This window comes from Euwallacea fornicatus, chromosome 22 (genome assembly GCF_040115645.1).
Source record: "Euwallacea fornicatus isolate EFF26 chromosome 22, ASM4011564v1, whole genome shotgun sequence".
Taxonomy (NCBI): domain Eukaryota; kingdom Metazoa; phylum Arthropoda; class Insecta; order Coleoptera; family Curculionidae; genus Euwallacea; species Euwallacea fornicatus.
The window spans coordinates 2,822,169-2,835,511 of record NC_089562.1 but is presented as its reverse complement, the minus strand read 5'-3'; the positions used below and the strand labels follow the sequence as shown (position 1 = coordinate 2,835,511).

Genomic DNA, 13,343 nt, shown 5'->3' with positions numbered 1-13,343 from the left:
GATCTATGGTTCTGAATTGACCCAAAAACTCCGCTTTATGGCCGGTAAACTTCGACGAGCACACCCTTGAAACATCCTCACGGTGCTGTTCTTGTTCGTCTTGCCCACAACTTTCTAATATCCAATTGTTCAATCGGAATTGGATCTCCGGTACTTTTTGTAACACTTATCATGTCTGTTAACCTGCGCAATTTTAACCGACAGTATTCCAGTACAGTTTTGTGGGTTTTCACCACCATTTCTGGAATGGTCAGATCTGGAGTGACGCTGAGTCGACATGTCCAGAGTTCGTCCTGGCAACTCGTACAGCCGCCTTTAAACCCTGAAATCTAACATTTTACGGTCGTTCAAAAAGGATCAGATTCCCCCAGGACAGAATTTAACTTCGCTTTGATGTTGGATGGACCAAGACTTTTTAAATGAAATTATTGAATAATGTATCGATAAGCATTTTTTCCATGTTCCAATAAGATCGACTCCAAAACAAACACAAATCAACGTTGAACTCTAGACATAAGCGTTCTAAGGTTAGGTCCAGGTAATTCAGACGACGTTTTAATTGAAAACTCGCCATCTATATGCCAAGTCGGGTACTTCTGGGACTATCCTCGAACTTACAAAAGGATAGCAGATGTGGAAAAATTCACTAACTCTTTGTGCAATTGGCCACATTTGATTCCACCTCATTTCAAATAGTTTATATTTTGTTTTCCTTCATGAAATTAACAGTTTCACTAAACATACAAGTTTTCTGAATATAAATAAACTTAGTGAACATATTATTAAAACGAAAAGAGCTGTTATAGCATAAACATCCAACATGTAACGTTCCCAAAAGGGCATGTCCAGGGCAGCATTCCTAAGGTGTTTAGCTCCTTTACGTCAAATAACGTATTCAGTCCACCATACTGCTTTTTCCGCGTCTGACATATCGACGTCACGAAGAATATTCCCATATTTCTGGGCGTTTCTCGAATACCTAAAAGATTACGTTGAGCCTGGAAATCCTGGAACGCAGTCATTCAAGATTACTTGATATTACTCATAATTTCAGTGATCGCTTCTTTAATTGAATCTTATTTGATGTTATGTTTGTTAATCTTTAGTCCACATCCCAGTTGGGCCATTCTGTTGATGTCCCTAAATTGATGCCCGAAAACGGGAATTCCGATCACTGGTTTATTAGCATGTAATGATTCTTGCATAGATTGCAGACCTCCTTGGGTTACGAACAGCTTTATGTTTGGATGACCTAAAGTAGGGTTTACAATTACGTTTTGGGTTAACCCTCTGGTTAATCATAGCCAATGCTTAGGTAAAATGTCTGGCTGAGAGTTAAACCACTTCGAAGTAAAGACGTTGGGTGGTAAATTCGAAAAGTCATCTTCAATTTTCCACGGAATCTTATATGGCATCGTAGAGGAAATTTTGATTATCGACCTCTTGATGGCGAGGTTGATGTGTCTTCCTTTGACATTGAAGAATAAAACAAGAAACAAGATTGAAGGCCTTATTACCATCATTGCGGCTCTTCTGAAATTTATTCAAGGAAGAAGCCTTGAAAACGTTCATCGTATACTGACATTGTTGTTTAACCTGGGACAACATAATTTATCAATTGGTGTATTTAGTTAAGAGAACTAAAATAAATAATGTATAATAAAAGGGTGGGACAGAGAGCCTAATGGGCCTGAATGCGGTAGAATTCCAGATATAGGAAATTTATACAGTTCAAGAAAGTCTATACGCTCAAACGAATAGAAATTATTTGTTTACTTTGTAATTACCATTGCGGGAGCAATAAAATTACAACTAGCAAGTCCTGTCACATTCTTATGGCCCGTCACCCTTGGCAACGGCACCTAAAGTAAAACTAACATCTGCAACAAACATCATTTTTAGTTACGTTCGTATGCTCCGTTTATTAAACATATTTGCTGCAAAATATTTATTTAAAGTCATGCGCGTATCGAGATGTTTCTCCAAAACATGGAAATTCTATATTTCATTAATATATCTAAATGATTCTACTACCGACTTAATTCCTATTTCATTCTTTATCCTCCTGCCCTAAAGATAATAAGAGTGAAACATATTTCTGTTTATAGATAACACTGGGAAAAAATAGTTCCCAAAAATCATAAGAGTATCACTAGTTTTTCTTCAGATACCAAATTTTTAATACCAGAAACAGTTCTGAACGCACCTGTTACTGAATGCGCCTGCTACTGATTCACCTGCAAACCGGCTTGTTACACCCCTGTTTTCTGTAAAATAAACGTAAGAATTTTCTGTTTGTAGAGGATATTAGCTGCAAAATATTTACTATTCATAGACGTATCAGGATGTTTTTTCAGAAAAACCTTTTTATAATTATTAAAATTTTCCCTGTTGCTGCCACATTATCACCTACTTAAAGCGTATCAAGTTTCTCAAAGTCAGTAAAAAATTACAATATAAATTTAACATTTGGTTTATTGACTAAGAAAGTAGTAAAGGAAAAATTAATCTCTTTAAAACAAACAAAAAACACTTTGAGTAACAATCTCAACATTATTTATACAGGTTACCAATTATTTTTAAATCCTACAGTTTTCAAGCTCTTCAAGTCTCTGTAGTATGAAGAAAATTCTTTTAAGCTCTTTATTTTCAGCTCATATTGATAAATTCCTCGCACACTTTCTTAAAAGATCTGCAAAAAAAATCAGTCTCAAAAGTCATAGAAAAACCTATCCTTGTTTATCAGTCCTATTTATTCGAATTAAAATAAGATAAAAAATCAACTAAGCCAGTTTTTTTCCAATATTTTTTGTCCCTATTTGAGACAACTTGTACCTGATATATTCCGGAACATTATCATCGGTCAGAATTTCATTATGTCCGTATCCAAGATCAGAAGAAAATAAATGAAACGTTACATTTCCTTGTTCAGGAATTTGTCTTTTGGTAGATGCAACTAAAGCCAACTAAAAATATATAAAAAAAAAACTCTTTTCGATGGTTTTAAGCAGACTCCAAATCATTCACTTTCTGACCAAGTACCGCAGGAACCATCGAGTCATCTTCAGCATGCAGAATCATTATTGGACAATCTACAAGAAGTATGTTGGTTGTCGAATAAAAATGGAACCCATTATTATCTAAAGGGCGTAAAATTGTGGAATTGAAGTAGGCCAACCAACTGTAGATCTGAAATATCTCTCTTATAAAAAAAAAGACACCCAACAGATTTTCATAATGTAGACCTTTCCCACAGTATTTTCTCGAATTTCTTCACTTAAAGTGGTGAAAGGAGACTCCAAGATTAGCCCTTTTGGTACTAAATTATACGTTTCTTTAAGACTGCGCACAGTGTGGCAACCTATAGCCGCTCCCAATGAATGGCCCCAATAGAAGATGCCATTTTTGAATCCCTTTTCCAAGATCCAATTATAAATTTGCAAATGATCGTGGACCATTCCTAGCTCATTCATTTCGACATTTAGGCCCGAATCTCCATAGCCTTTGAAAACAAAGATCGAACCAATGAAGTACCTATGATAGAAAAAGTCATGAAGTTGGTTGTAAATGAGTCCTCTTACCTCTGTGGTCAATGGCTATAACCAAAAAGTGCTTTCGCAAAACTGTATATTGATGAATTGCTTTGGCTCTATTTGCGTAGACACCATGTAAATACAATACGATATCATAATCAGTTTCCTTGATAATTTGATTTATGTCTTGTGAGTCTTTGACTCCTATTAGGTCTTCAGGTAAAATTAACCATGCTCCTATCGTAGTTAATGTTATATTATCGTAATAGTCACTCACTGTTATGTACATATTATGTACTCCCTCTATGTCGTAACTGGAGGGGTCTTCGAAGTTTGGATTTCTTGGCGAGTTGACTGAAAATAAAGAATTTTTAAATTTCCCAAGTAAATATTTCCGACTTCAAATGATGCGTATCAGTTCATATGCGCGCAGTGATTTTTCATGTGCTTGATCGTCGACCGATTCTCTGATTTGTGACTCATTTCAATTGTTTGATTTATAAATCAATTGGTTATGGGAAGTTCAATGTCTCTCAACTTACATGGAATAAATATCATCATTCTCTGGAACGCTACAGACAGAGAAAATACCACCGGAATCAACACCCAGATTATAAGGAAAACTAGAAGAATTAGGGTAAATCTGAAAAATTCCTGTTAGTTCTGGTCAGAAATCAGAAATATTGAAACTACGATAAGTTATTTATGAAACAAGATTCTTGTGCATTTTGAGCGCTTACAAAACAATTCCGCTGTATAACAGTATTTTCTGCCATAAAGGAGTTTTCTTGGTATTGCCATCTTCATCGTGATGTTCTGAAGCCGAGGAACTGCGCCTTCGCTACAAGTATGATTAGGTAATTGTGCCTTTATGCATTCGCCTCAACTGCTTATTTTCATAATTTGCTTTTCAATCACCTACTATACTTACACTACTGCAGGATTTATATTTCGCCATCTTACATTACCTCACGATAATGGACACATTGCACAATTTTGCCCAGACAGCCCAAGTACCTCGCTTTGGGTCCTATAACGTTTATATCTTAACTCTCTCTCTCATATATCAAAAATGTAACTACTGTACGATTTTATCGGGACCATATATCAGATTATCATAAAGGAATTTGAAGATTAAGATAACATGGTGCTTGTAAATTGAAATTACAATGAAAGCCATTTCATTAATTTATTAATAATATTATAAATATTTACACAGTTTAATTGTTAGGAACGTAAAATTTCTCAAGTAATTTCCTTCCGACTTCCAAACAAATATTCTTTAAAACTAATCTCTAATTGTCTTTTTATTTATGTTTTATTTATTTATTTAAGCTCTGCAAAAAGGGAGCTTCAACTTGCAAGTGCCTGACGACGCAACGAGAGAAGTCATTTATACCAACATCAAATAGAAAGCCTTGATTGGCCGAAAGGGAAAGTTTTGGCTCCGCCCCTTGAAACTTAATATAAAAACCCGCAGATCTTGAAAGAATCGAGCAGAGGGCCCTGAAACGTCCAGGAGGAAGCAGTGAGATATTGTAACGCAAGAATTTTGTGGTTAATACATATGGTTTACCCTTTATTTTCTGACATTTTTGGGGTTGTATTGCTATTTACTGACAACATCTCACAAGGGGATGTCTTGAAAATGGATAAAGATATATTCTTTACATTTTAGTGTATTGCGGCCCGCGAAATACAGGAAAAAGGGCTGCTTATCCTATTTAGAATTTCGACACAGGTCTATCTGTCATAATCAGTGTTAACCAGTGGATTGCCCTTGATTGGAAAATATCAATTTTTTAAATTTTATTTCTTTTATTTTCCGGCGCCCAGGGAGGAAAGAACTTTACTTTAACTGTAACCAAGCTTTCGATTAAGGAAACTTCTCCACTGGGTGTTTTAAAAAAGAGCCTCATTAAGACCGAAAAAAAATTTTTTTTTCAAAAAAAACACAATCGGTCTCAACCAATTCTCGAAATTTTCATTTTGCCATATTGCTAACTCATATTACCAAACGTGGGTTATCCTCAAAAATTGGACATCTACCTCCGAGACGATATCTTATCAATAGCTGCCTCATTTGTACCTGCCATGATTGGGTGAATTCAAATCCATCATAAATCAATTGAACACCAAAATCCAAAGTGGATCAGTTCATAGACAAATAAAACGCATCTCTCTTACAATAATCACGTTTATTTTCGGTATAAAATCTATAAAATATTCAATTAATTTATAGAACATATACCTAGAAATTACAGTTAATTTTTATACAATATTAAAGTTTAAATCAAATACAGAGACGTACATGACAGTAATAAGATATGTTTCACATGGCCCTGAGCCATTAAATTCACAGTCTACACATGTATACAAACAACCTCTAAGCTAACATTACTTAAGTTAACCTTTACAACATTTTACCCATTTACCATTCGAAATACCATGCCATAATAGGCCGCTTTAGCGGCCGACAATAGAGAACTGAATCAAGAAGCAGGTAGCAATTCTCTGAAAAGTTAGCCACAAGTTATTCTCTTTTGGCACCAGAGATAGTGACGTAATGTGAAACTAAACAATTGAAAATGAAATTACGCCTTAAGTTTCCAAAATCATCCATTTTTGAACTGTCTTATTCAGCTCTGAAGTCTCCTGATAGCGGCATATCCACATTTTCATCGGTTCTTGTGTCTGGTAATCTTTCTGTATTCTCTCCATAAGCCTCGTGAAGGTTATCAAGCTTATTTGAAATTGAAACCGACTTTCGATTTGTGTTCACCACCTGCTCCATAAGTTCCCCACATTGACCTTCTAGTCTTTTCAACCGCTCCTCTCTCAACGCCAACTTTTCCTCAAAAGAAGTTTGAACTTCATTATTACTAAAGGAACTTGAAGCTGAAAAGTTCTTTGACTCTTGATCTAAAACCTCATGACTCGGTGAACCTCCTAGTGATGAGGTCAAACTTGGGGCTGGTAGCTGCTGTGTTGGAGAATCTGACACTTCGGAACTACTAGCTTCAGCACACTTAACATCATTTGAGGGAATGTTAGATGAGCACATATCCTCGTCCATCAGTTCCTCAACTTCCTCCATGTTATTTGATTCGTTGTTCTTAGCTCCACTTTCGGATACATCAGTCTCGTATCCAGGTTCGTCGTCACTTGAACATTTCTCATCACTGTAACCACTCTCCGGGCTGTTGTTGAATTCGTCACTCAACAAAGTATTTCTTCGAGATGCGAATTCTACTCTTAGTTGCTTCCACTGCTTCTCAGTTTTGGAGTTTTTTTCCCTGGCTTCTTGTCGTTTTTCTCTGGAATATTCCAGTTGTTCTCTCAAAGTGATGAGCAGCTTTCTCTTTTGTGCCAACTCGTATCGCAGGACTTTCTCTTGAGTGTGAAGATGTTGATGCTCTTTCTGTAGTTTTCCGACCTAAACGTAAATATGAAGAATGTAAAACAGTACGTAAGTAGAGTTTGGCTACTCACCACATGCCATGTTTTATTGAGTTCGCTGGAAACCATTTCCAACCTCTTTTCCTGATCTTGAAGACGGTTTTCCAAATGGGTGTTTAACTGCTTCAAATGACGCGTCTCTTTCTTTAACGACTTCTTCTCCATTATCAGGTCTTTAAGCCTATTGTATGTTTGACTCACACTTAGCACTAAACTAGGACCTGCAAAAATCATTTGTAAAAATCACTATTTTGCACTAAGGCCTTTTATCTATGATACCCTTGGGAGTTTGAACTGTTTTGTAGCACGGATCGTCATTGGGCGATCCCTCACTGATATCGTTCACTGGAACCTTGTGATGGCTCAATAACTCCATGAGAACTCTCCAGACTTTTGGAAGAGTCTGGATAATTTCTTCTACGCTGTTAATTTGATCTGTTGATGGCTGTGATTCTAGATATAAATTACCACGGAGTTACTCGATATACTGTGAAATATCATAATGACAAATACAAAGTTGACTCTTAATTCTGATGCACATATGTGTATTATAGATAATACCAAAGGCCATCCGTAGATATCAGGAAAGGCAAAACTTGAAATAGACCGAGATAGAGAACCCGTGTGTTCAAATTTCTCCAGATAATCATCAGTGAATGTCTCCTAATATTAAACTCTAAAATACAAGGTGTGACATATCTTCAGGGTGATATTTCAGGGGGCTAAAATACCCTGCATAACAATAAAAAATGTTTAAAGACCCATGGTGAGAAACGCTCCTTTTTCATTAGAGAGGTATAACCTGGATGACGGAGGTGTTTTTATAGTTAAAACCAGAGCAATCCAGACAATCATACTCCCAAACGAAAAACACATTGGCAAAATCAAAGTCTTAACTAATCCTTGTCGAAACGAAATTGAACAGCGACATTGCATTATAAATCTCACCTGATTCCTCAGCAATTGTCTGCAATCCACAACCATGTACCTCTACGTTCGGTTCTAGTTCCATTTCTCTTTCATTGTGAACCTGACGGACCAAATCCAGCAGCAATTTAGGAAGAGCGAAAGAGGAGTCTGAAGATACTTCACTGCTAGCTATATTTTGGAGCAAGGCATGGTTGTCTTCCAGGTGTTTTGTAAGTTTATCCAAATCAATTTCCTTCAAGAGCATAAAATTGTTTCTTTGCGGTATAAGATGGTGAAGCTGGAACTCACCTGGGAACTGTTAAACCCAAGCAAAATCTCTGAGAATAACTGATTAATGACCGCAAGCTCGGCTTGGTATTGTCTGGACTCGGCCTTGGCGAGGCCAAGATTTGACTCCAGCGATTTGATTTCGTCGTATCTTTGCGAGTTTTGATTTTCAAGCTCTGCAACCCGTTCCTCGGATTCCCTAAAAATATCCTCAATCTACGCCGTAACTACAATCTATTAAATACCTACTTATTCCTCCTTTGTTCGGCTTCCAACTCCCTCTTAGTCTCTTCAATTGTCCTCCGAAGAGTTTCTTTTTCCCTGTGATCCGTCCTCTGACGCTCTTCGTATACGGCCCTCATGTTGCGTAAAATTTGCAATTGCTTTTCATACTCCATTCTTAAATCCTTAGAAAGAATGCTGATTTCTTTCTCCGAAACCGATGCTTCGATGCTTTCGACCTTTTCTCGAAGCTACGAGAGAACGTGAAATTTAAACGCTTCTTCAAAGGAAATCGCAACAACGTTTGGATGCAAATGATGATGCTTGGCACGTGAAAAGCTCAAGCATGTTTAGCCCGTTTACAAACACACAAATACAAATATTCCCGATTGAGCATGTGCAGTTATAAACATAATAAGACTTGCCTCCTTAAGTTGAGATTCCCTGATCAGCAGCATTTTCTTGGAAACACTTATAACATCCTTGAGAGCAGCCGCATGGGCCTTGTATTCCTCCCTCTCCTTCTCAAAATCCAGCATGGCTCTGTTCAAGTTCTGAAGCTCTAACTGCATATTTGCAATGCTCACTTGCAGCTCTCTGTTTTTGTCTATCAAAGCAGTGGCTTTATCCAGGTCTTCGACTTTTGCCTTCAGTTCCCCCTTGAGGGTAACGTTTTCGGTCAAAACAAAATCTATCTCTTCCACGATTGATCCACTGTGCACGGACGCTAAAAGCTCATTTTTCTGCCTTAACACATCGATTTCCTGAATGAACTTTTGCTGCAAATTCCCATCTTTCAATTTCCTGTTTTCTTCTCTTAGCTTAGTCAACTCCTCTCTCATGTCGTCGAACTCTTTCTTCTTTGCCGCGAGGATTTCTCTTCGTTTTTCGTGTTTTCGTACCATTTCGAATTTGAAGTCCATCAATTCTTGCCGCTTCTCGTCGCTCAACCGGTTCAGGCCGATATCGTTGATGATTTCACTCACAGGTCCTTGCACACCATCTACAGAATTCTGAGAGCGGTCCTTACTCGTGTCATTTTGCGATCTAGCCCAGTTATTCCCCATTTCGTGAAGTCAACTACCCTAAAACACCTCAAAGTTATTTGTGAAGTAGCCGCAAGGTTCGTCTGGTGGTCTCAAACGTTTCGGTATTGCTTTGTGTTCGGATATTTTTAGATTTTAAAGGAAATAAGCCGAGCTGATCATCGGTGTAGCCAAAATTTTTGTGCGCCGAATTAAAGTAATTAAACAACGCAAATCATGGTTTATTTGAGGTCAGACGTGGTCTGTTTGCATTGTCCTGAGCCGTGAACGCGTGATAAGCGTTGTTGCCCGCAAAACCTCAAAATTCACGATGGCGGCCACGATTAAGAACGACACATGAAAAAGCGGAAAATGTAATTCCTTGGAGGTAAAAGTTAAAAAAGTCGCAACGATTTCTTTAACGACCTTCATCGAATCGTAAGAGAACTCAATAGTGCAAATTTTAAGAAAATTACAAAAATCAAAACTAAAAAAAAAATTTAATGAAAAATTCAAAAAAACTCCTCAGACATAAAATTAAAAACGATGTATTTAAAGAAACGACAATATTAAAAAGACCGAAGGAACAAAACTTAAAATAACTAAGTAGTAACGGCTCGGGACGACATTATTCTTCCATACTTCCAAATGACGATTTGGCGCCGCCTTAATTAAGGCCTGACAACGTTCCACAGGACGAGAGCACTCCACCTGCTTAACATCATCGAATAAATCTGGAAAATTTTTCATGTTTTTTTGACTCACAACCTATTTTACACCACTCCGCAATTTTTCAATCGGATTTAGATCCGGACTATCGGAAGGCCAAGCACCAACACTGGCCGTCGCATGCTTCGTATAATTTTCTTGCTCAAATTTTAAAATTACGGGCCAGTAGTCTCTTCGGCATGCGGTGACATTGTAGTCTCCACAATATTCTCATGTTGGACCTGATTCATAACTGATCCACTTCCATACTTCACTGCACTTGGGGTGTATTTAGGATTGTGCTCCTGGTTTGGAGGACGTCCCCCATCCGATCGTATCCGATTAATGTTTGTTTCATCAGACCGAAGAACTTATTTCAACTGGAACGAGGTCCGTGCCTCATGGGCCTTAACACACCGCATTCTTCGTCGCACGATCTTGTTTTTTGAAATTATCGGCGTTTTACGCGCAACTCATCCATGGAAATCAGCTCCATTCAGACGAATTCTAATTGTTCGAATTGACATCACTGAATTTCCATTTTCATGATTTTTCGGAAAAATCTCTGTCTAGTTACCAATCATCGTCATCGTGGCGTTTTGATAAGGAAGTCTTACAGTTTATCTACATGTCTCTTCCACGATCCGACATTCGAAATCTCTTCTCGCGTGGTAGGATTTGTGCAGCAGTTCTTTGTTCCATAAAATGCTTAAATAAAACGTTGATTCAGAGCATTTTGACCTTGTTGCAATATTCTCAAACGAAATCCTACAGGGATTAATAACAAATTCTCTAAGTGACGATGGAGAAATTTTTGATTTTCCCATTGTTCTCTACATTTAATTCAAGAATCTAAAGCTGATAAAAGCTTTCACAAATTATCACCAATAGATGTGCTAAACTAGCAAATCAGCACCCTTCTGAACTTAGTGTCCGCTCTCTATCAGTAAAACTTCCCCAGATACTTTGAGAGCATAAATTTTTACAGTGTTGCCAGATTCTGCCAATATATACAATTTTCAGTGAAATAAAGGGGCGTTCTTAGTTCTTTCCATTACTAGCAATAGAATTAATTTATTTTCCATCACGCCGGGCAATAGCAGTACCTAAAAAGGGCTGGAAAATTCGTGTTAACAGTTACACTTAGAAATCAGCGCAAACTCGTGTTTTTAATTAAGCTTCAATTAGGCAAAAATTAACAGAAAACCTAATGGCTTACTCAGTCGTTCAGGTCGAGATGGGCCTATCTTCGCCATTTTGACGGTGATATACACACTGCGCCCTTTCAGCTCCGATAACTCACAGACCAGTTGGCTCAAATATCAGTTTGAATTAACCGACTATCTAAGTCTGCGCAAGCCGGGCTGTGACGGCTCTTTGATTTCTTAGATATGGAACAACTTTAAAAATTCCAACTGCCACACCCTGTATTTCGGAAACGAAGCAATTCCGGACATTACGTAGGTCGAGCCGCAGATGTTCTTTAACGTTTTATTTAAGGCCGAGAAACGAGAATCGGCCCACAGCATCTATGAAGCGCGCGCAAGGTACCATGTCGTTGTACAGGGTGTCTGCTAAACGTGCGACGCGACTTTAAGGAGACATTTCTTGGGTCGAAACGCGAAATAAAGTGCGTATTGTCTATGGGTCGCTTTAAAGTTGCGTCGCAGGTTTAGGAAACGCCGTGGGTGATCATGGGCGACATCGCGCGAAGTTCAAAAACGGGGTGCGTTGTTTCTCAGTTTTTCACTACGAAAAGTGAACAAAACGTTGAGAAATCTCCAGCTCGACAACGCGAGATAATTTTAAGAGTGCCGCTTTGATGTTTAAGATACAATTTCGCCTATGCCGATTTTCCCCGCGCCCCGATTCGGGCGTGCCAAATTGGGTCACCCTGTGTGCGTTCGGATCCTGCGGCGTGGCGAAGCTTTACACGCCGCATAAATCAGAAAAATTTGGCTCAATACCCTCGTATAAAGCTTAAAAGACGTAAACCCATAAATCATGCTGCGGAATGCTTATTTATCTAAATCGCTTTAGGCCCGCTCTGAAAGTTCCCTAATCGAATCATGTACACCTATGCATATCAAATCGTATAGAAAGCGTAAAAGTTTTAAAAATAATCGTGATTAGAACTTACAAATAATGTCAGCCTAAACAGAAATATCATCGGCCAAACGCACTAGAATTGAACACTAACGAACGACTTAAGTCAGAAATTTTGTGAGATCGTAAACCTGAAATGTATTTTTAGCTTTCCAAAGTCAAAACCCGCATCACGCTCTGGAACAGCCAATTTCCATGGAAATCGAATTTCTAAGTCGTTCCGTGTATTTCACAACGTAATGGATACATTTACTGCTCGGCGTCGGTGGGTCTATTCACAGTTATTGGCCTAAATTTAAGGGAAATAATGCTCCTTTTAAAATAACGAATTCTCTGTTGGGTACTCGAAAGCAGATGTCCTTAAACTGTAGACGTCACCCTGAAAATGGGTGCCAAACTATAGTTTAAAAATATCCAGGTTTTGTAACAGTGGCTACTTTTAGTCAGGCATGCGTCTAGTGGAAGATCAGTGCCGGAGCCTTGGGGGAACACTCGATTGCTAAGCGAATTTTACGAAATTTCCATGCCATTTCAATAACGCAGATTATCCACGCTCATACAAAGGGCTGATGCAGCTCTTGATGAGAGACGTAAAGAGTCGGTGCGAGGAGGGTCGAGCACGATGGAAAACTCGCTGCCGGCACCCAACAGTACCTCAAACCGCATTTAAGATTTCCCGAAATTTTCCAAAGTAAAAGGGCAAAACTACCCTTCAAATTTTGGGTGACGTGTCTCGGGAATGGGCTCACATTCATCGTCTCAGTTAATGTTGCACATTTCTGAACACTTAAGTTTTCGACAAAACTAGGTTTTTCTCGTTGGGCTTTTTTCAAAGCTTTATTCAGATTATTGCTTGGTCAGGTTGAAGCTTTTTTTATATAAATGTTTGGGCCCTTAAAGCTCGTTAGTACAAATCAGAAATGGCCTCCTAAACTTGAATATTCCGGACCGTTTTTAAGTTTGGGCTTTCCAGATCGTTGTTTTTTTGGTATTTTTGGACGGTAAAATACATACGGTACATTTACAAGAATTAGAGGAATTAGGGATTCTGAAAAGCGTAATCTGGAGTATTCAAGAAGCTCATAAAAAAAAA

The 13,343-nt window shown here is 38.1% G+C and overlaps 3 protein-coding genes across 6 annotated transcripts; all 3 read right to left on the bottom strand.

The window, feature by feature from the left end:
* Positions 1-671: 671 nt before the first annotated feature.
* LOC136346339 (UDP-glucuronosyltransferase 2B14-like) lies at positions 672-1,298 on the bottom strand (the record flags this gene model as incomplete). The annotated part of the gene is given in 2 exon segments (XM_066295409.1): positions 672-960; positions 1,080-1,298. Coding segments are annotated over 2 exon segments (465 nt in total), but the record flags the coding sequence as incomplete, so codon positions are not given.
* A 1,159-nt stretch (positions 1,299-2,457) lies between these two features.
* On the bottom strand, positions 2,458-4,612 carry LOC136346124 (lysophosphatidylserine lipase ABHD12-like). Of its 3 annotated transcripts, none has more exons than XM_066295019.1 (8): positions 4,465-4,612; positions 4,274-4,374; positions 4,076-4,176; positions 3,582-3,887; positions 3,246-3,502; positions 3,028-3,189; positions 2,836-2,966; positions 2,458-2,692 (listed from the first exon to the last, which is right to left on the bottom strand). In XM_066295019.1, the coding sequence occupies exons 1-8, from the start codon at positions 4,489-4,491 to the stop codon at positions 2,650-2,652; spliced, it is 1,128 nt and encodes a 375-aa protein (XP_066151116.1). In that variant the 5' UTR covers positions 4,492-4,612; the 3' UTR covers positions 2,458-2,649. The 3 variants fall into 3 exon arrangements, with proteins under 3 accessions (XP_066151116.1, XP_066151117.1, XP_066151118.1); XM_066295020.1 differs by having other exon boundaries at positions 4,076-4,156; positions 4,465-4,611; XM_066295021.1 differs by having other exon boundaries at positions 4,076-4,156; positions 4,502-4,597.
* A 1,102-nt stretch (positions 4,613-5,714) lies between these two features.
* LOC136346122 (early endosome antigen 1) lies at positions 5,715-12,563 on the bottom strand. 2 transcript variants are annotated; one of them, XM_066295017.1, is made up of 8 exons: positions 12,285-12,563; positions 8,837-9,496; positions 8,439-8,662; positions 8,211-8,388; positions 7,941-8,154; positions 7,272-7,445; positions 7,026-7,213; positions 5,715-6,969 (listed from the first exon to the last, which is right to left on the bottom strand). In XM_066295017.1, exons 2-8 carry the CDS (start codon positions 9,476-9,478, stop codon positions 6,169-6,171), a joined length of 2,421 nt encoding a protein of 806 aa, XP_066151114.1. In that variant the 5' UTR covers positions 9,479-9,496; positions 12,285-12,563; the 3' UTR covers positions 5,715-6,168. The 2 variants fall into 2 exon arrangements, with proteins under 2 accessions (XP_066151114.1, XP_066151115.1); XM_066295018.1 differs by having other exon boundaries at positions 8,837-9,491; positions 12,285-12,344.
* Positions 12,564-13,343: the final 780 nt, after the last annotated feature.